Source organism: Mirounga leonina, unplaced genomic scaffold, assembly GCF_011800145.1.
Source record: "Mirounga leonina isolate KUSES-001 unplaced genomic scaffold, KU_Mleo_1.0 Mir_125, whole genome shotgun sequence".
Classification (NCBI taxonomy): domain Eukaryota; kingdom Metazoa; phylum Chordata; class Mammalia; order Carnivora; family Phocidae; genus Mirounga; species Mirounga leonina.
In genome coordinates this window covers 69,194,075-69,216,756 of record NW_023270305.1, presented here as the reverse complement: position 1 = coordinate 69,216,756, position 22,682 = coordinate 69,194,075, and the positions used below count along the sequence as shown (strand labels likewise).

General features: G+C 37.4%; 1 protein-coding gene and 1 non-coding gene across 3 annotated transcripts in view; both read left to right on the top strand.

Annotated features, from left to right (window-relative positions):
• The window catches only part of TMEM131 (transmembrane protein 131), a 240,722-nt gene that overhangs the window by 119,203 nt on the left and 98,837 nt on the right, over positions 1-22,682 (top strand). For both annotated transcript variants that reach the window (XM_035001727.1, XM_035001728.1), the window contains one exon: positions 16,510-16,633. In XM_035001727.1, the coding sequence (XP_034857618.1) occupies positions 16,510-16,633 (124 nt within the window). The remainder of the gene's footprint in view (positions 1-16,509; positions 16,634-22,682) is intronic.
• Positions 6,710-6,844, top strand: LOC118008340. The gene has a single exon (XR_004678657.1). It is a non-coding gene; the product is annotated as a small nucleolar RNA SNORA42/SNORA80 family (small nucleolar RNA).

Below are 22,682 nucleotides of genomic sequence, written 5' to 3'. Positions count from 1 at the left end.
TCCTTGCTCTTTCTTAAATAAAGTATCATTATTTGGAAAAAATCAGAGTAGAATACGTTAGCACAGAGCGGCCCCTTACATGCCCATTAGTTACCTATTCAGCATCTCCCCTCACCTTTTTGTTAATACAACCCCAGGTTTTTCAGTTATCCAGCTCTTAGGACAAGTGACCCTGTCTCCAGCTCAGGAGTATTCCTGATTAATCTGAGTCAATTGTAATACTCCCATTCTTGTTTATGATCAGTTCAGGGGTGGACGTGTGACCCAGGTCTACCCAATAATATGAAGTCGGGTCTACTAAAGGATTTCTGGGAATAGGGTTTTTTTACCCCATTCTAAAAAAGAGACTTAAGAAAGAATTACCCCTCTTCCATGCTGGATATCGTCTGCATGCAATGCCTGGGGTACTATGGCAACCATCTTGCAATCCATCAGAGGTGCTAGGCTGAGGATAAAGCCAGCAAAATTTGTCTGAGAGTAGAAAAATGGAAAGAACTTGCGTCCTTGATAATAGTGTTAAACTGCAGAATTAATTGACCCTGGAACTGCCCTACCTTAGGTCTTTTTGTTAGGTAACCTTAATAATCTTGTCTTTCTTGGTCTCTTGTAGAGTACATGACACCACTGACTTCCTCCTCCTCAGATCTTTCTTGGCCTCTACCCTTGTGAACCACAGTGTTTTCTTCCTGTGTCTTAAAGCCATTTTTTCTTAGCTTCTTTCAGGGTTCTGTTCCCTGTCTATCCCCTAACTGTAGCTGCTTCTCTTTCCTCAGCCTCTTTCAGCCAACTCCACACTCTCTTATGGGGTGCTCTCTTCCACGCCCTTGACATATGCCTATGGTTTCCAAACCTGTGTCTCGTCCCTCTTCCCAAACACTACCATTTTTCTCCGACAACACCTGAAACTCAGTGTGCCCTGCTCTTGCTTCTGTATTTCCAATCTCCATGAATGGTATAAAGCAGTCACCAAAGCCAAAAATCCTCATGTTTCCTGGATTCTTTCCTTTACCTCAAAGCACTCCATCCCTTCCCCCTACCAAATCCATTACCAGAATTCTATGAACTTTTCATGTCTGCTCTTCTCTAACCTTTATTTCTTACCCTTCTCCTCTTAATTCGGGCCCTCATCATTTCTTATCTAGACTCTTACCATATGCCTTCCATTTTCCAATTTATGATCAACACTGTCAAAGATAGGAAATCTTTTTACTATCCAAATCATGTCATTTACTGTACTCTTTCCCACAAAAAAAAATCCTTTGATTGTTTCCAAATGTCTTTAGGATAGACGCTAAATTTCTCAACATAAAATCTGTCCTTTACCTTTCTTACCTGCGCCCTCACCCTAAGCCACCCCTTTGGAGAACTACTTACCGTTTCCTGAAGTAAGTGGTCTTTCTAAGCACTAGGCATGTTGTACATACTTTGAGTCTCCCCTCCAAAAAGAATTGTATGGATGCTTTCATATAATCAAAACAAAACAAAGGAGAAAGAACAGGTAATGAATGTACTCTTAACCTAAATTCAGTAATTAAGATTTTTGCATATTCATATTTTTGTCAATTTTAAATCATTTGAAAGCAGACATAGTAACATTTTATTCCTATACTCTTTGGCACACGTTTCCATATGTAAGGACTTTGTACATAACTACAGTACCACTATTCATATTGTAAGAAAATTAACAATAATTACAGAGTGCCTTTATTCCCTCAGTTTTGGTCAATGCTTCAGTTGTTTGGTTCTAAGTGATAGAAATCTGACTGAAACTAGAGGGAAAAATGGACATATATTGGAAGGAATACTGAACCAAGACTGATGACATCACATGCACACACATGAAGAGGGTGTGGGAAGATTTATTATACTCACATAATAAAGCATTCTGGGGAGAGCAGGGTGGGCTCCCAAGCAAGTCTGAAAAATGGCCTGAGTGAGCGGAGAAAGGAGACCGGCTTGACTTTTATTGTGGTTGGGGCTGAGGCTGGGGTGGACTCATAAAGTTTGAACTTCTCACTGCATCTAAGAGCAAGAGTACAGGCTTTCTTACTGGCTTGCCCATTTGTGGAATATAAGGTGAGGGGACATTATGGGGCTTGAAAACTCTCAGTAATCAAATATCAACAATGGAATCAGAGTCTTCATTACTCATTACATCTACTAAGTTCTGTCAGCACGCTGGTTATTGCTCTGTCTGTTTAGATGTCTGCTTCCCTTCTAGACCTGGCTTTGAAGATAATTTATTTATCTTTGTATCTCTGGCACATATTTCACACTTAACACTTACATACAGTACATTATCTTTAAGTCCAACAACATTGCCCGCTGATTTCTTTGTTTCAGTTAAATTAACTTTACATTCCCAAGTGTTTTTGCCAGACTGCATTGAACATTTGCTTTACCTTTTCTACTTGATCTGGCAGTGTACTGACTTAATGCCCATGCTATAAATGTTTCATTGACTTGATATGTATAGCAGTAATTTTAGGACTTGAGAAGAATATCCTTAACAGAACACTTTATAATATTTTTTTTCCAAAAATTGTAAGTAGAGTTATCATTGCTTACTACCTTGACTCATGCACTGAAGTTTTGCCTTATGTTTTCTGTGAATTATTTCTACACTGCTTGTGGTCTTTTTGCTAAACCAGAAGTCACTCATGATTTTAAAACACACTTTGCAGTATCTGAAAAACTTTAAATTGGATAGAACTTACCATACTGAGCTGCATCTGGTGGTCATCCAGGGCTTCCAGGAGGGCTTCAGGCCCTTTAGCGAGGATGCAGCTCTAGGACATACCCTGGCCGCCTTCCAGACCCCTCTGTACTGACAACTCTGACCATTCTTACTGCCCTCTAGAGCTTTTTTCACAGTAAATCAAGTTAACTTTCTTCGAAAATAGGCTTTCTTTGTTTTCACCCATTACATTTAAATTTATTCTTTAATTCTGTCTCTTTCCCCCTCTCCCTCCCTTCCCTGCTTTCTCTGTAACAATTAGTTGGAACAATCTAGGCATGTCCGCCTCCCCCCATCCCTCTGCACCCCTCTTAGTTATTTATGCCAATGCTGTTAAATATTTTTGTTTCCATAACTCCTTTTTTCAAACACTTATTGCAGACTGTGAAAGATGCTTTGGGTGGAAACTTGGTTTACTGAGTATTTTGGTTTATGTAATTATTAAGTGCAGAAAATCTTGGTTTCAAATCTAAAGCTTAAAATGGAGACCTAATTAATGTCTTAAAAAATGGAAGTTATTGAATAGTCTGTTGCTAAAAACAGAGGTCTTTATTTTCAAGTTAAATTCAGTTCATGAAAGGTGTTTCTTCTAATCACTTTTTCATATTCCAATAAAATCAAGTAGGTTCTCTTTTCTAAAGGGATGTTTGGTTCCTTTCTGCTTTTTCAGTTATTGACTGTTCCACCAGCAGGCCCCTCAGCCCCCAATCTCAAATGTGTATAAGAAGATGCTCGGATTTTGTGTTAATTGAGTGGTACAAAGTACTGCATATTGATTCGGCCCAGTTACCTGCCAAAAGCTGTGTTTAGTAGAGTGCTGTGTCACTGTCATTCATAGGGTTTGTCTGAGGGTAGTTGCTCAGCCATTTCTTCAGCTGTTTCCTGGCACTGTGTTGCCTTTCTGTGGCACGGGAAACTGGCCACTGACCACAGAATTACAGCTTACTTTCCAAGCTGGTGTCTAGTTCATAGCTGCTTCTTCCTAATTCTTTTGCACTTCAGACTCTTCCGGAGTATGGATAGTCAGTAGCTGTGCACAAACAGCACAGAGAACAGCCATATATTTGATTCTGCTTGGTTTATCTATAAATAATTCACTCTCCCCTTTGGTCCTCCTTCTGTCTTTGGAGTAGCTGACGGTAGAAACAAACAGAACCAGCGCTGCAGGCATTTGAAAATCTTTGTTTTATTTTTAAATCTTACCTATCTAGCCACGCAGTCACACATGCTGCTTATGGCAAGCGGAATTCTAAGATGGTCCCCCAAATTCCTCGCCTCCGAGATGCACACACATCTCCCAATCAAACACTAATCTAGATGTTGCTGTAAAGGATTTTGGAAATGTAATTAAGGTCCCAAATCAGTTGACCTGTAAGATAGGGAGATAATCTGGGGCCCTGAGCTGATGTCATGAGCCCTCAACATTTGGCTATAGCAGTCATAGACAGAAATGCCATGTTTTCAAGCATGAGAAGTGTTGGATGCAAGGGAGTTTCTTGTGCCGGTTTTGGAAATGGAGAGGGCCATATGGCAAGAGACTGGGAGCAACCTAAATATCACCAATAACCTGCATGAGCCTAGAAGAGGACTTTGAGCTTGAGTGAGTGAGACCCCTGAGCACATCACCCAGTCACGCTGGGCCTGGACTTTGGACTTACAGACTTGTAAGATAATAAATGGGTATTGCTTTCAGCCTCTAAGTTTCTGGTAATTTGTTATGTTGCAGAAAACTAATGCACTGCTTATTTATTCACAAGTAAGCATGCATTAGTACTTGGCCAAAGTTTTCCGTGGTTTAGTGTGACTTCTAAGTCTCCCACTTTATCATGGATTCTGTTCACATCCCCAGAGAAACTGAGGAGAGGGAGGGTTAGGGGAAGCTGTTTATATGAGGTATGTTCGAGGAGGACTCCCTCTGCTTCTTGTGGTGTGGACCGCCCAGAGCTGCAGGAAGCCTGCTCTGTCGGAGCCTGCCTAACTAGAGTAGCCTACTGACACCCTTCCTGAGATCTTTCCTCTCTTCCTCTTACTCCAAACCTCTTTGAACAACATAAGTAGATGACTGTTCTCCTCTGAGCAAAGGTTCATTTCTGTAGGGTGTGGCCAGGGCCTTTCCTCTTTGATCCCTCGAAAGAAGAGCAAGGCCAGCCTCAGCAGCATTGCACACCAAGCATTCTGATCCACTCCCTGCTGCCCGGCCGCAAAGCCATCCAAGCTCGCTTCCTTACCCCATAGTCCTCTCCTGCAGCCATCTTCTGTCCTGTCTTCTTGAAGGATCCCCCAGACTACCTGTCCATCTTATACTCTGTCTTCTTTATCATAACTGAGATTGATTACACTGAGGCCACAGGAGGGAAAACATTAAGTAAATCAAATTCATAGGGAGGTGAATGACTGGTTGCCACTTAGCCTACAGAACACTTGAATTGTGAAAGAGCATATTTATTGAAGAAAGCATGTTAGTGGTAAACTTTCAGGATGTAAGGCCATTTTTATTTCTGTGTACTATTGTTCTATTTATATGTCTATATGAAGCTTGAGGAAAAAGAATTTTATCTTCCATACTGTCTTTATACAGCTTCTCCCTGCAACAACATGCCCAAAATTTGAGGCCCCCGCTGGATCTGTACCTACTTCCCTACTTTCATGGTCCTGTGACCCCCCCACCTGGGATTGACGAGCCTGTTGGTTAAGGGGTCTAGCTCCTTTTACCAGAGGCAAGAGGAATTCCACTAAGCTTGAAGAGCTTGTGAGGGTAATCAGCTTCCTACTTCCTAACCCTAAATGTGTTGTTATAAGCCTCCCTGTGGATACCCCTCTCTGTCCCTGCCTCAGGACCAAGTCCTGGTTCCACCTTTGGGTTTTTTCCTCGTGGCTGGACTATTAAGCCACAGAAATATTTTGGACCTCATGGTGGCTGGGCTGTAAGCCATGGAATGATTTTGGACCAGGTTTTTGGTTCCACATCCTTCCCGCTTGTGGCAAGAGGTGGTAGCATCTACATTGATGAGCTCTCAGAAGGGGAATAAGACTGGGTGTTCAGCCCTTGGAGGCACCAGAAAACATTAACCACAACAACAAAGCTTCGTGTCATCATTATAAAGAAATTGTCAAATGACGTGTAAAATAAACCACAGCGCAGACCATTATCAAAACCATTAAAATGTGTTAAATGTTACAAAAGACAGTGAATAATTCTTATTTACATAATTGGTGAACCTTACGCAGACAAACCTGACTTTTCTGTGTGATGTGGGAGAGGAGACTGTTATTCCATTCTAGAAATGATGAAATGTTTAAAATAATCCAAGATTAAACTGTAGATAAAGCTGCAGAAGAACTGAATAAAGTGGTAAATTAGATTTTGATGTTGATTTAGATGATACAGAATATGAAAATCAAGTGAAAAAATGTGACTATATTAAGTCACTTTGAACATGTAATTCTGACCAACTTCTGACTTTAAGGATTAAAAAAAAAAAAAAGACTGTGAAGTCCCAGTGAGGAAGTTAGACAAAAACCTATAAGGAAACAGACTAAAATTTCTTTTTTTTTTTTTTTTTAAGGTTTTATGTATTTATCTGACAGAGAGAGATAGCACACAAGCAAGGGGAGCGGCAGGTACAGAGAGAGAGAGAAACAGGCTCCCCGCGGAGCAGGGAGCCCGATGCGGGGCTCAATCCCAGGACCCTGGGATCGTGACCTGAGCCGAAGGCAGACGCTTAACGACTGAGCCACCCAGGCGCCCCCAGACTAAAATTTCTACTTGGACAATAAAATGACCTTTGAGTTTATTTTTTGTAATGTTTAATTATAATACTTCCTACCCTGAGTTCTGTAATACTCTATTTTATGTAGCATTTGTTAAACTACTTTTAAAATTGAATTCTTGAGGGATATTTAATATATGGGGCTCACTGTCTGACTAAATAGGATTGAGCATTATACAGTTACATAAGAATCAACTATAACGCATGGGTTTGGATTTATGGCAGGCTTGTCCCCCTGGGCCTCTCACAGTGCTCCGAGCCAGAGCAAACTGTGGCCCCGAACCATTGCCTGGCCTCTGTGCCATAGGCTGCAGGCACTGAAGCAGGTCACATGGTAAAAAGAAAAAAAAAAAAAAACTATAAAAATAAGCCAGCATCATTATAAAGCTGGCTCAAATATAGGCCTTCAGCGAATACCTTTTGATTCACTGACCTCAAGTAAATAGTTCACATAGCAAAACCATCTTGACTGGTGAGGTCACTCTAAACAAACAAACAAAAAACCTTTAAATGCTTTATTCTAGTTTTATATGATGATGCTTAATGATTGTAGTGTTACTTTCCAGCGTATTCTCATTACTTTACCATAACACTGTCTTTACCTTTTTTCATGAAATATACACACAGAAAAATGCATAAGATATATATGTAGTTTTACCTCTGCCACCCATATAGGTATTATATATTTTTAGTTTATGTGATTATATCTTAGTATACAAATATTGTGATATAGCTCATTCTGGGTTTTTTTTTTTTTGCTTTATTGAGATATAATTTACATGTGACATTCTATAGGTTTAAGGTACACAACATGTTGATTTGATATACTTATATATTGCTGAATGATTACCACTGTAGGGTTAGCTAACACCATCACATCACATAATTACCACGTCTCTTTTGTGGTGAGAACATTTAAGGTTTTGGCAACTTTCAAGTATATAATACAGTATTAATAACTATAATTGCTATGCTGGACATTAAATCCCTGGAACTTACTCATCTTCTCACCAGGAGTTTGTACTCTTTGACCAACATCTCCCTCTTTCTGCATTCCTCGACCCCTGGTAACCACCATTCTAAGTCTCTGTTTCTATGAGTTCAGCTTTTTTAGATTACACATATAAGTGATATAGAGTGTTTGTCTGACTTCATTTAGCATAATGCCCTCAAGGACCACCATGTTATTACAAGTGGCAGGATGTCCTTTCTCATGGCTGAATAATATTTCTCTGTATATATATACATACCATATCTTCTTTATCCATTTATCCGCTGACAGACACTTTGATTATTTCCATATTTTGGCTCTTGTGAATAATGCTGCAATGAACATGGGGGTGCAGATATCTCTTCGAGATCCTGTTTTCATTTCCTTTGGATATGGGAAGAAGTGAGATTGCTGGATCATATGGTAGTTCTGTTTTTAATTTTTGAGGAACCTCCATATTGTTTTCCTTAGTGGCTGCATAGTTCATTCTATTTCTTACCTTTTTAAAGGTCCATTTTTGTTAGATGTCCATCTGTTCTCTTATTTCTAACCATAACAAAGTATCCACATTTTATCCATAACTCTTTCTTCAGTGGCTATACATATTGCCTCTAGTAACCCTACCACCACAAACAGCCCTGCGTGAAATCCTCTTACAGGTTCAGTATGGACTGTCATGCAAATTTCTTTGGAATATAAGCCCAGGAGTGGAATGCATAGGTCATAGAGTGTGAGTACACTTCACTATCTAGGTATTGCCTGATTGCTTTTGTGAGTATCTGTGCCACTTTATGCTCCTCTAATAGCAGTGCATGTGTAGTTCCACATCCACATATTTGCATTAACCCTTAACATTAGCCAACTTTCTAATTTTGCTAGTTAAATAGGGATAATGTGATACTTCATTGTTAATTTTGTATTTCTCTGATTGCTATTAACTTAGAGTATCCATCTCTTTATATTTTCCCAGTGGAAGCCTGGTTAAGCTGATTCCTATCTTTTTTTGATATGTCCCATTAACCTTTGAACATTTCTTTGCTTTCTGATTCAATAAGACATTCTAGACTTCCTTCTCTTTTCCTTGTCCTAGACCTAGAATTAGCCAAAAGTACAAGAAGTCCTGGTTTCTTTTGATGGGGAGTGACATTTCAAACCCATATCTGGGCACCAAGTGTGCTTATTGCTCTGGACGTCATTGCTTCTAGGCTTGTGTGAACAGATCTGTGGAGAAACATGTGCATATATATATACTTTTAAAGATCTTATTTATTTATTTGACAGACACAGAGAGGGAACACAAGCAGGGGGAGTGGGAGAGGGAGAAGCACGCTCCCCGCTGAGCAGGGAGCCCGATGCGGGGCTTGATCCCAGGACCCTGGGATCATGACCTGAGCTGAAGGCAGACGCTTAACGATTGAGCCACCCGGGCACCCCAAAACATATGCATATATATAAATGCATATATATTGAGGTACCTGGGTAGCTCAGTCGGTTAAGCATCTGACTCTTTTTTTTTTTTTTAAGATTTTATTTATTTATTTGAGAGAGAGAGAGAGCACATGAGAAGGGGGAGGGTCAGAGGGAGAGGCAGACTCCCCGCTGAGCAGGGAGCCCGATGCGGGACTCGATCCTGGGACTCCAGGATCATGACCTGAGCCGAAGGCAGTCGCTTAACCAACTGAGCCACCCAGGCGCCCCAGCATCTGACTCTTGATTTCAGCTCAGGTCATGATCTCAGGGTCGTGAGATCAAGCCCTCTCTCTAAAAAAAATTTAAAAAATAAATGGATATATGTAAATCATGTCTCATACTAATAATTCTAATTCATGTTTTCCCAACTCAGATCTAGAATCATAGAGTTCTTTCTCATTTTTCCCCATTTTGTACCTGCATTTCACTCCCCCCCCCAATTAATTGGTAAAATATTACCTTTAAATATGTGGTAAAATTTGCCAGTAGAGAGTACTCCTGGGCTGGAATTTTCTTTGTGGTAAGGTTTTAAATTATGAATTTAATTTCTTTAATAGTTTTTTGTTTTATTTTAAGTGTTGAGCCCAGTGTGGGGCTTGAACTTAAAACCCTGAGATCAAGACGTGAGCTGATATCAAGAGTTGGGCACTTAACCAACTGTGCCACCAGGTGTCCCTTTAGTAGTTTTATTTTTTGTAATGCTTACATATATTTTTTTAATTTACCAGTTTTGGTAAGCTGTGTTTTTCTAGGAGTTTGGCAATTTCAGGATAATTTTCAAATTTACTAACATAAAGTTGCTAATATCATTCTATGATTGTTTTACTGTTTGTAGCATCTGTAGCTGTAACTCCTTTTATCATTGCTGATACTGATATTTTGTGCCATCTATTTTTTCTTTCTCAGTTTTGTCAGGTAGTTATCAACTTACTAGTTTTTTACCCCCAAGACCTGTGAACTTCTGACTTCATAGATCATCTCTATTTTACATGTTTTATTCCATTGATTTCCATTCTTATTTTAACATTTCTTTCTTTGTACTTCCTTTAGATTTAATTTGCTGTTCTTTTTCTAATGACATGGATGCTTAACTCATTAACTTTTAGGCTTTTTTCTTTTCAAATATGTAGATTTAAATTCATGAATTTTTCTGTAAGCACAGAATGAGCTGTATTATACAAGCTTTTAGTGAGTTCAGTTTTTCATTTTCATTCAGTTCCAGATAGTTCTTAATTTTTATTCAGATTTTGTCTTTGATCCATGGGTTACTTACGCATGCATTGATCTATTTACATATTTATAGGGAATCGAGTTATCTTTTTGTTATTGATTTCTAGTTTAATTGGGCCAGGACTAGAAAATTATGCATATAAGGGGCACCTGGGTGGCTCAGTCGTTAAGCCTCTGCCTTCAGCTCAGGTCATGGTCCCAGAGTCCTGGGATTGAGCCCTGCATCGGGCTCCCTGCTCAGCGGGAAGCCTGCTTCTCCCTCTCCCACTCCCCCTGCTTGTGTTCCCTCTCTCTCTGTGTCTCTCTCTGTCAAATAAATAAAAAATCTTAAAAAAAAAAAAAAAAGAAAATTATGCATATAAAAGAGTTATAAACAAAGAAGAGATAGAATAGAAAATAACGAGCAAGATGGTACTTTAACCATATCAATAATTACATTAAATATAAATAGTTTAAACACACCAATTAAGAGACCAAGATTTTCAGATTAAAAAAGCAAGACTCAACTAACAATAGAAACCCAAAGTATAGGAAGCAAAACTGACAGAACTGAAGGGAAAAACAGACAATTCAGCATTAATAGTCTTTAGTACTCTACTTTCAATAATGGATAGACTATCTAAACAAGAGATAACAAAAGAAACAGAAGTCCTGAAAACAGTACAGAGCTCCTAGGCCCAGTAGACATCTATAGAACATTCCACTCAACAACAGAGTACTTACACTATTCACACACACATAGAACATTCTCCAGGATAGACCATAATGCAAGCCCCAGTAAGTTTTGAAGTCATACAAAGTATCTTTTCTGTTAACTTCATTTTCTAATTAAGTAAACTGGAAAACAATACAGGAAAAAAAAGAATCTTGAGATATTAAGCAACATATTCTTTAATAACCAATGAATCAAAGAAGAAAATCAAGAGAGGAATTAGAAAATGCTTTCAGATGAGTGAAATGAAAATATAACATACCAGAACTTATGGGATGCAGCAAAACCATTGCCCAGGAAGAAACTTACAGCTGTAAATGTCTTAATCAGCAAAGAAAACAAATCTCAAGTCAGAAACCTAACCTTCCACCTTAAGAAACTAGAAAAAGAAAAATAAGGTAAAAAATAATTAGAAAGAAATAATTAAGACTAGAGTAAAAACAAATGAAATACAGATAAAAATAATAGGGAACATTAATAGAAATTGGTTCTTTGAAAAGAGCAACAAAATGGACAAACCCTTAGCTAGACTGACCAAGCAATAAAGAGAAAAGACTCTCAAATTACTAAAATCGGGAATGAAAGAGGTGACATTACTATTAACCTTATAGAAATTTTAAAAAGGATTATAAGGGGATACCATGAACAATTACATGCTAACAAATTCATTAACAGTTGAAATGGACAAATTCCTGAAGACACAAATTACCAAAACTGACCTAAGAAGAAATAGAAAGTCTGAATAGACTTATAAAGAGTTTGAATTAGTAATCAAAAAACTTCCCAGAATGAAAGCTCAGATGCACAGAAAGCCTTATTGATTAATTCTACCAAAAATTCAAAGAAGAATTAGTACCAATCCACTACGAACTCTTCCAAACAATAGAAGAGGGAACATTTCCCAACTCAGGATGTTAGGCCTGCATTACCATTTTACCAAAACCTCACAAAGACACTACAAGAAAACGACAGACCAATACCCCTCTTGTTAAAATTCATCCACAAAATAATAAAAACCAAAATCAGCAACACATAAAAATGATTATATACCGGGGTGCCTGGGTGGCTCAGTCGGTTAAGCAACTGACTCTTGATCTCAGCTCAGGTCTTAATCTCAGGATCGTGAATTCAAGCCCACATCTGAAATTCAATTAATATAATATACACCATGTTAATACAATAAAGGGGAGAAAAACATGATCATGTCAGTAAACACACACACAAAAAGGATTTGAAAATACATCCTTTCAGGGTAATAACACTCAAAAAAACTAAGACTAGAAGAGAATTTCCCTAGCCTGATAAAGAACACCTATGAAAGTCCCACAGCTAACATCATATTTAATGGTGAAAGACTGAAAGATTTCTCCCTGCATCAAGAACCAGGGCAGTTATGCAAGAAAAAGAAGCAAAAGGCACCCAGATTGGAAAGGAAAAAGTAAAACCATCTCTATTTTTGGATGTTATACTCTTGTATATGGAAAATCGTAAGCAATCCACTTAAAAAAAATAGAATGAGTTCAGCAAGGTTACAGGATATAAGATCAGTATGTAAAATAAATTATATTTCTATACACTGGCAATGAGCAATTAAAAATTAAAACAATTCCATTTATAATAACTCAAAAAGAGTAAAATACTTAGATATAAATTTAACAAAAGTAATATAAGACCTGTGTGCTAAAAACAGCAGACCATTGTCAAAAGAAATTAAAGAATTAAATAAATGGAAGCCATTTCATATTCATAGATCAGAATAAAGATGGCGATACTCCCTAAATTGATCTATGAATTCAGCACAATCCCCATCAAAATCCCAACTGACATTTTTGTAGAAATGGACAGCCTGACCTTAAAATTCACGTGAAATAAGAGGGATCCAGAATAGCCATTCTTTTAAAAGGAGACCAATAGAGAACTTTCAATGCCCAATATTAGAAACTTCACATAAGCTTTAGTCAAGACACTGTGACACTGCCATAAGGAAAGACATAAATAAATGGAAAAGGATTTAGATCCCAGAAATAGAACTTTACATTTATTGCCGGTTGATTTTGACAAGGGTGCCAAAACAAATAGATAAAGAATAGTCTTTGCAACAAATGGTGCTGGGACAACTGGGTATCCACATATGAAGGAGTTAAGTTGGATCCCTGCCTCACACAAAATTAATTCAAAGTGTACCATAGAGCTAGATGTAAATGTAATAAAGCTAAACTATAAAACCTTTAGAAGAAAATATTGGAATAGATCTCTGTTATGCAGTGGTTTCTTAGATATGACTCCAGAAGCACCAGTGATAAAAGACAAAATATACAAATTGAATTACATAAAAAATTAAAAACTTTTGTATTGCAAATGATACCATCAGGAAAGTGAAAAGACTCCACACAATGGGAGAAAATACTTGCAAAAATCTCATAAGACAATTTAATCCACATTGTATAAAGAACTCTTAAATTTTATTCTTTTAAGTACAGGGTTTCCTTATCTCTCCTTGTTGACACTTCATAAACTCTTTCAGTTAAGAACTAGTTTATATTTGAGGTGCCTGGGTGGCACAGTCGGTTAAGCCTCCCACTCTTGGTTTCGTCTCAGGTCACGATCTCAGGGTCATGAGATCAAGCCCCGGGTTGGGCTCCTCACTGAGTGCAGTCTGTTAAAGTTTCTCTCCCCTTCTCCCTCTGCTCTTTCCGTCCTCCTTACGTCCCTTCCCCCAACGTATGTGCATGCACTCTCGCTCAAATAAGTAAATCTTTAAAGAAAAAGAATTAGTTTGTCATTTTTTTTAAAGTTTGGATTTTACCCATTAATTTTGTCCATACTCTTTAAATATTCCTACAGTCCATCTTCTAAACATTACCATTTCTAGTTATGCCCTACATATTTGCTTCTCTTTTGTTTCTTTTAGCTCTTTTAAAATAGTCTATATATTTTTTCTTGCTGAATTCTGAACTAAATTGTCAGTCTGATCTTCCAACTCACTAACAGATTTTTATCCACCTTTATACATTATATTTTTATACTAATATTTTCTTTTTCTATAGGATTTCTTACTTTGTTTTACTAATGTCTTGCCATATCTCCTTAAATATATCCTATTGTGCTTATTTTTAATTCTTGGTTCAACTTTTCCAACTTCAGGTGTGTATATTATGCAGAACTTACCAAGTTAAATATACTGTGACCACAACCAGCCCCAAAATCTTAGTGGGATGTAGACTGAAATCAGCACTCCTATCTGAGAAATGGCATTTCTTGGAACAGTGTACAAGAGGAAAGAGTAAAAGATGACTTTTAAAAAACTTAATGTTATATGTCACTTTTACTCACATTTCATTGGCCAAAGAAAATCTTATGGCCAAGCCTAATGTTAATGAAGAGGAGAAGTATAATCCTCTCACAGGTTCTGTCAGCAGATTAGGAACACTACAGTTTACCACAACATGGTATGTTTTCTAACTGATTATACTCCTCACAGATCATGTTATTTTGATGTGTGAACTTAAGAGCTCCTGTCTTGTAATGCATATTGAGGTAAGGCAGAATACCAAGCCTTTTTGGTTCTTGTCTCTTGTGAATTTAAGAGGGGAGATTTTTTTTTTTTTTTGAAGATTTTATTTATTTATTTGACAGAGAGAGAGATAGCGAGAGCAGGAACACAAGCAGGGGGAGTGGGAGAGGGAGAAGCAGGCTTCCCGCTGAGCAGGGAACCCGATGTGGGACTCGATCCCAAAGACCCTGGGATCATGACCTGAGCCGAAGGCAGACGCTTAACGACTGAGCCACCCAGGCGCCCTAAGAGGGGAGATTATCCCCAAGGAAGAAAGATCCAGTTCCACACTCACATATGTGTAAAAACTGGTAATTGTCCTATGTTGGCCACCACTCTATCTGATAGTGCTTAAGCAGAATCATCTGGATGGAGGGGTCTTCCTAAATTGTAATCAAACAGCTCTTGGTCTTTGGAGGACCAAAGAGAGGAGTTAGAGGTGGGTATGCTCCAGGGTAGTTGATTATCAGATTTTTACCTCTCTAAGCCCCTCTGCTGTTCTAGTTTGAGGGGTCAGGCTCTTGATTGTCCCAAGGCAAGCAGGGAAGGAAATGGAGAAGAATAAAGTTTTGAAGACTTCCTCTACCCTAGCCTCTCCTTGCCAGCTTAGGCTATTCTTTGTCCCTCACTTTTCCCCGCCTTCCAGTTCAAGGCAACCTTCTGTTCCCCCAAGGGTTTCTTGCTGTTTTTTAGTTAATCCTTGGGATCAGTACCTTTCTCTAGCTTCTACATTTTTCCAGCATTGTTGTTTGTGTATGTATGGGGGTGGAGTGTTCAAGGAGAGCAGTAGCATGAAAAAAATGAAAATGTGGACCAGAATAGTTGCCTGAGGAGAGAACCTTGTGAAAGAAATTGTATTTGAATTAGAAAATGAGGATTTGGATTGGCATAGAGGATAGGGAGGAAAACGCAGAACAAAGAGATTGGTAAAGGCATGGGGGGCTATGCCCATGAAACCAGCCTGAGCCAGGTTGGAAGGCTGTGAAAACATAGGGAGTTAGTTACTTGTTTAGGTTGAGTGATGTCAGGTTACGGAGGACCTTAATTTCCACTGGGGAGGGGTGTGGAGGGGAGCAAGCTCACCCATGCACACTCTTACCAAGTGCCTGTGCTAGATAACGTGGAGACTGCACGGTGCATATATAATGTAACCTTTGTCCGAACTGGTGCTGATAATCTTGTTGAGGAAGTAAGACTGGTGCCAATTAAATGATTAGAGAGCATTAAGAAGAAATGTAATTTATATGCAGAATTCTCTGATGCTGTAGGAATCAGGAGGCCTGTACAACTAAGATTAGCTGTGTACGTACTCAATGGACTACATAACTGAGGAGATTTCACTTTTAAGACAAACTATAATGTGGATGCCAAGGAGAACATTAAAATGCATCTGTGGGTATCAGACCACTGAGTGTGTGTTTTATGTTGTTACTTTGAGAGCAGAGTTTAGTATAATCAGTTAGAACATGGACTAAAGCCAGATGGTCTGGATTCTAATTTAGATTCCAAGTATGACTTTGGACAAATTAAGTAACTTTTCTGTGCCTCAGTATCCTCATCTATAAAATGAGGACAATAATTGCCCCTAACTCATAAGGCAGATCGGCTCACATAACTTTTGCCACTCAGTTTTTCCTAAATTGAAGAGCATGTATCAGTGGAATTTGGGGAGAAAAGGACATGAACATTTAAAAGAAAAAAAAAAAAAAAGAATTAGTAGGAAAGCAGGGTGGTATTACAGAAAGCAGTGCAAGCATCTGACCACTTTGTTCCCTGCCTGCTTCCTCACTTGACTGTAAGCTTCCTCCAAGCAGAGACTTGCTTCATCATATACCAGCCCCTGGCTCAGTGTGTGACATAAAATTGGCACTCATCATATATTTGTTGAATGCATTTTCGTGTGTAATTTTAAATATAAACCAATTTATAATAGTTTTAGATGTTTGGATATGTATTTGTCCAATAGTTTTGATATTTAATTTTTTTAACAACTAGAAATGATCTTTGAAATATTTGTGACAGGTTTTTGTTTTTTTTTTTTTACAGGCCAGTTGGAATGCCAAAAATGGAAAAAGTTTACTTACATAATCCTAGTTCTGAAGAAACTATTACTTTAGTATCAATATCTGCTACAACATCACATTTTCATGCATCATTTTTTCAAAATAGGGTAAGTATTTCTACTAAAAATGTTTCCCTTGAGTTTGAAATTGAAATATCTAGATTTTTTTATGTATAATTTCATTTTGCTATAATTGAAATCCAATGTGAATGTTCCGTATTTGTTCTGGGTTTCAGTTTGCCCCATTTCCTAAGAATTATCACTTCTACTCTTAACACACATTGTTTTTCTCAACATGAAACAACTTAATAATTCCACTTTGAACCTAGGCACTCTGAAAAATGTAGCAGTCAGATCTTTAGTTGATTTTTTTTTCCTTTTTAATAATAATTCCTCAGCACTGTGTTAGTTTTCTATTGTTCCATAATAAACTACTACAAACGTGATAGCTTAAAATAACACCCACTTATTAGCACATAGTTTTTTTTATAAGCTGTAAGTCCAGTGGGCTCTTTGCTCAGAGTATCATAAGGCTGTAATTAAGATGTCAGTTGGACTGAGTCCTTGACTGGAGATTCAGGGAAAATCCACTTCCAACCTCATTTAAATTGTCCACAGAATTCAGTTCCTTATGCTTATAGAATTGAGGTCTCCATTTCATTGCTGGCTCTTGGCCAGGGACCCATCTCAGTTCCCTAGGGCACCCACATTGCTTGTCACCATCTTTAAGCCCACAGTAATGTGTCATATCTCCCTCGTGCTTCAGGTCTCTTTGGCTTCCTCTTCTGCCAGCAGTGGAGAAAATTCTGCCTTAATCATGTCATCAGGTCAGGACTACCTGGATAGTCTCCTTTTTGATGAACTGCGTCAACTAACTAATGACCTCAGTGACATTTGCAAAATCCCTTTTATTGTGTAATATAAATAACCATAGGTGTGGTATCTTCTCCTAGTCACAATCTCAGAGATTAGGGCAGGAAATTTGGGGGCCTGTTTTAGAGTTCTATCTACCACAAGTATCCTCTAAAATTTAACTTTATAATCATTTTTGTAGATAGTATGCAAACTTGTAATTAAAAAAAATTATCTGACCAAAAACTGCGGTCTTCAGAAATTTTGAATTTGAGACAATACATACATTAAGCTTTAATACATAGGCTGCTAAAATAACTAATAAATGAGCTTCCAAGAAAGCTAAGTAGCAAGTATCAGAGGGAGGTAAATGAGTGGAACTAAATTTCATCTTCCTGGAGTTTCCACTGACTCCTTTGAAGAGTTATGACCAAATAAAAAGGATCTTTTTTTAAAGCAGCTAAAATTATATAAATTATTGAGATTTTACATTCCTCCTTTCAAAAATCCTATTTCATCATATGCTGTCCTTAGCTAGCAACTTCTGGAGTAAAAAATAAAATGACATAATTTTGGCTTTTTTAAATTTAAAAGTATTTTGGGGCGCCTGGGTGGCTCAGTAGTTAAGCGTCTGCCTTCAGCTCAGGTCATGATCCCAGGGTCCTGGGATCAAGTCCCACATCGGGCTCCCTGCTCGGCAGGAAGCCTGCTTCTCCCTCTCCCACTCCCCCTGCTTGTGTTCCTGCTCTCGCTCTCTCTCTCTCTGTCAAATAAATAAAATCTTAAATAAATAAATAAATTTAAAAGTATTTTATTAGCAAAGAACTGATGAGTTAGCATGTTACTTTCAGTAATAAAAATTTTATTTTTGTGATACCCATGGAAAATGCCCCTTTTCTAAAGTATGTCTTAAAATAAATTTTCCTGGAGTTATTTTTTGTTGTTACCTAAGGGATGTTTTCAGAGCTTTTATAAACATGCTGATGTTCTCAAATAATAGAATGCCTGTGCTGGGGAGAGACTTATGTATTCATCTAGTCCAGTACCCTCATTATACAAATGAACAAAGAGCTCAACTCCAGAAGGGTTTGCCCCTGTCATGCAGTTAATGACAAGAGCCAAGTTGAGGGTCTAGGTGCTCTATTGGCCTACCCAGTGATTTGTATCTTATTAAGCTATGGTGTGGGACATATATGTTACCACCTGCATATAGAGGTGCACTTATGTGTAAATGCAACCACCCAGCTTCCAGGCATGGCCAATGTGCAGAGACATGTTGGGTTAAAGAGCAAAATAGTGAAGTGAGAATGGAAACAGTTTAAAAATAGTTCGCAACTGCATTACAGATTTTATTTTTAACTCATTAACGTTCTTTGCTAATTCGAGCAATGTTTTGTTGTTTTTAAACGCCTAAGCTTCACCCTTGTTAAAGGCCAGGGTTTCACTTTTTTCATGTTTTGATCATAAGACAAAGACTAGACCAAAAACAGATGGTTAACAGGGACCATATAAATAATGTAAATGAGAGAAGCAGGCCACATGGAATGACCTGGGGAGCACGTGGCTGGTCCAAAGGGATCAGTCTGCACTTGGCTCCAGCCGGTGGTTACCATGTGGGAATGTAAGCCCATGCCCGGTTCTTCTCATGTTCCAAGAAGAATCAGAAATAGGAATTTTTATATGATAACTTCCAGTTTTTACACATTGAAAATAAATTCAGTTTTAGAAAGACAGATGGTGTAGACCAAACAAAACAAGCTAACGGCCACTAGCTTGACATTTCCGAACTAGACTCTCCCAGGGACTTATTTCTACACATGAACTTTATGCAAAGAGAAGAGTTTTTCCGAAAATTCTTCAAAAGATAAACTAAATGTATATGTTAGTCGAAGGATAAGTTAAAAATCAATATGTGTTTTCCATTGTCAGGAGATGGAATTAAACAATAAAAATAATCTATACCTACAGTTGAGTCACCTAGATTTAGCTTCAGAAGAAGATAGCCACGGTCTGTGCTGTCTTCTCTTACTTTCTTCTTCTTCTTGGTTTCCATCTTAATTTCCTGCAGTAAGGTGTGGACTCCAGCAGCTCAAGAAGTGGAGGGGAGAAATGGAATGAACTCTTGGGGGAAGAAATAACCTTGTTTCCCCTCCACTTCAATTTTATGCCTACGTTAAGAGCCTTTGGTGAAAGATGAAAAGAGTCTTCTCGTGTCCAGGAGAGCAGACCTTTTCTGTAATTTTATTTTAATTCTTTGTCACCTTCAGAATGCCTGGTCAGATCTTATTTCCTTGAGAATAGAACATTTTCTGTAACTCACTTAAGTTTTCGGTTATTTACCAATATCATCTCTATATTAACTAACCAGTAGGAAATAGAGAAAAGAGTAGTTATTTTTTTAAAAGACCAAGTTTTATATAACCATGTCATAACCCACAGGCAAATAACCCCCTTAGTAAGGTCTTGTTTTAACCTGAAAATCAAGAATAATAAGGGTAATAAGGAATGTGGTTGTGTGACAGTTTGTTTTTCTATATATGACTTCTAATAATTATCTGTTATTTGTAATTACCTGTTAATTAACTATAATTGTCTAGTTAATTATACTTACAATTTAAAATTCCATAATATTAAGATTGCAAATTAGACCTATTCATCTTTCATGACTGTATTGTATATTGGCCATAAAATATGTAATATATGTTTTGTATCAAAGAATATGGATTTTTTTAATACTCTATTGTAATAGTCAAATTTTTATTATGGTAGAATTATAAAAATGTAGTGCCTTACAGACACAGGTAAGCAGACAAATTATTGTTTCCTTGATTGTTTAGAACTTTTTGATTGATTAAATTTTCATATAATCTGAAGATTAACTAGGAAAACATTGTTTCAATCTGTGACTAACATTAAAATGTTTTAGCCCACATATTTTACTATGCTTAATATAATATCTCTTCTCATGGGTTGAAGGTCATTAACGAATATTAATGATTATTTTTAATTAGATGTAGAACCCTGGACGTTATTTATTCTATTTCAAGTTAAACTCTGATATCCATGCATGTTAATGGGAATTGAACAAAATGTGATCTAGTAGTAGTATGGAAAATTATTATGTGGATAATAAAAAGAATGAACTGTATTGAGGAGGGCACATTCTGCATGGAGCCCTGGGTGTTATGCATAGACAATGAATCATGGAACACTTCATCTAAAACTAATGATGTAATGTATGGGGGTTAACATAAGAATAAAAAAAAAAAAAAAGAATGAACTGATCCATATCTGTTGATATATAATATTATGATATATGTGTTAATGTGTAAGAAAAGCACATTGTAGACTAGAATATGATGCCATTTTTATAAAAAGTAGAAAATATGTACATATATGGACATATTAATAAGAGCCAAAGTAAGGTACAGATAGGTTAACTGGGTAAGCTGAAAAGGATGAGAATGGGGGAAGGTTTGTTGTATTAACTGTTTCTTCATACATCTTGGCACTGTATCCCCAAGTAAAATAAGCACTTAATTACTTTTGCAATTTAAAACATGTAAGAGGGGCGTCTGGGCGGCTCAGTTGTTAAGCGTCTGCCTTCAGCTCAGGTCATGGTCCCAGGGTCTTGGGATCGAGCCCCACATCAGGTTCCCTGCTCCGCGGGAAGCCTGCTTCTCCCTCTCCCACTCCTCCTGCTTGTGTTCCTTCTCTCACTGTGTCTCTCTCTGTCAAATAAATAAATAAAATCTTTAAAAAAAAAAAAAGTAAAACATGTAAGAAAGTTTAAATTAGAAAATATTTTACCATCTGTGTGGAAATAAGGAATTAATTAATTTAACAAATATTTCTTAAACGCCTACTACGTGCCAGGCACTATGGATTTATCCCTGAACAACAAAGATTCTTCACTTATACTTCTGGGGGGTTTGGGTGACAGCAGCAGCAGAGGGGAGGCAAGAGAAATAAATAAATTATATAAAATAGTAGATGATGAGCAGATGATTAGATGATGAGCAGAGAAAAAGAGTAGGATAAAGGGATTAGGAGTGCAGTGGGAGGTGTGGTCCAGTTTTTTCTTTTTTAAAAAAATTGTGATGCAATTGACATTTAACATTTTGTGAGTTTGAGGTGTACAGTTGACATATAACATTGTGAAAGTTTAAGATGTACAGTGTGTTGATTTGATACATATATATATTGCAATATGATTACCACTGTAGGGTTAGCTAACACCTCTGTCATGTCACATAATTATCATTTCTCTTTTCTGGTGGGAACTATTAAGATCTAGTTTCTTAGGAACTTTGAAGTTTATAATATTATGTTATTGTCTATGGTCACTATGCTCTGCATTAGATCTCTAGAACTTCTTTTTCTTCTACATTTGTACCCTTCAACAACATATCACCAATTCCCCCATCATCCAGTCCCTGGTAACCACCATTCTGTTCTCTGTTTTTACAAGTTTGGCTTTTTTAGATTCCATATAAGTGACAGCAGAAAGTATTTGTCTTTTCCTGTTTGGCTTATCTCATTAAGTATAATGCCCTCAGGGTCCATCCATGTTGTTACAAATGGCAGGATCTCCTTTTTTTTCTTATGGCTGAATAATATTCCACAGGGTGTGTGTTTGTGTGTGTGTATACCATATCTTTTTTACCTATTCACCTGTTGATAGACACTTGGGTTGTTTTGATATCCTGGCTATTGTGAATAACGCTCCAGTGAACATGGGAGTGCATATATCTCTTCAATATCCTGTTTTCATGTCCTTTGGATAAGTACCCAGAGGTAGGATTGCCAGATCTTATTGTTGCTTGGTTTTTAATTTTTTGAGGAACCTCCATACTGTTTTGAACCAATTTACATTCCCACCAATAGTGTACAGGATTCCCTTATCTCCACATCTCATCAACACTTGTTTTCTCTTCTCTTCTTAATCATAGCCATTCTAACAGTTATGAAGTGATATCTCATTGTGGTTTTGAGTTGCATTTCCCTGATGATTAGAATTGTTGAGCATCTTTTTGTATACCTGTTGGCTATGCCTTCTTTGGGAAAATATCTGTTTATTGATCTGCCCATTTTTAAATCAGATTTTGTTATTAAGTTGTATGAGTTCCTTATATATTTTAGATATTAACCCCTTATCTGACATATGATTTACAAATATCTTCTCCCATATTATAGGTTTCCTTTTTGTTTTGTTGATCTTCTATTTTGCCATGCAGAAGTTTTTTAGTTTGATATAGTCCCACTCATCGCTTTTTGTTTTTGTTGCTTGTGCCTTTGGTGTCAT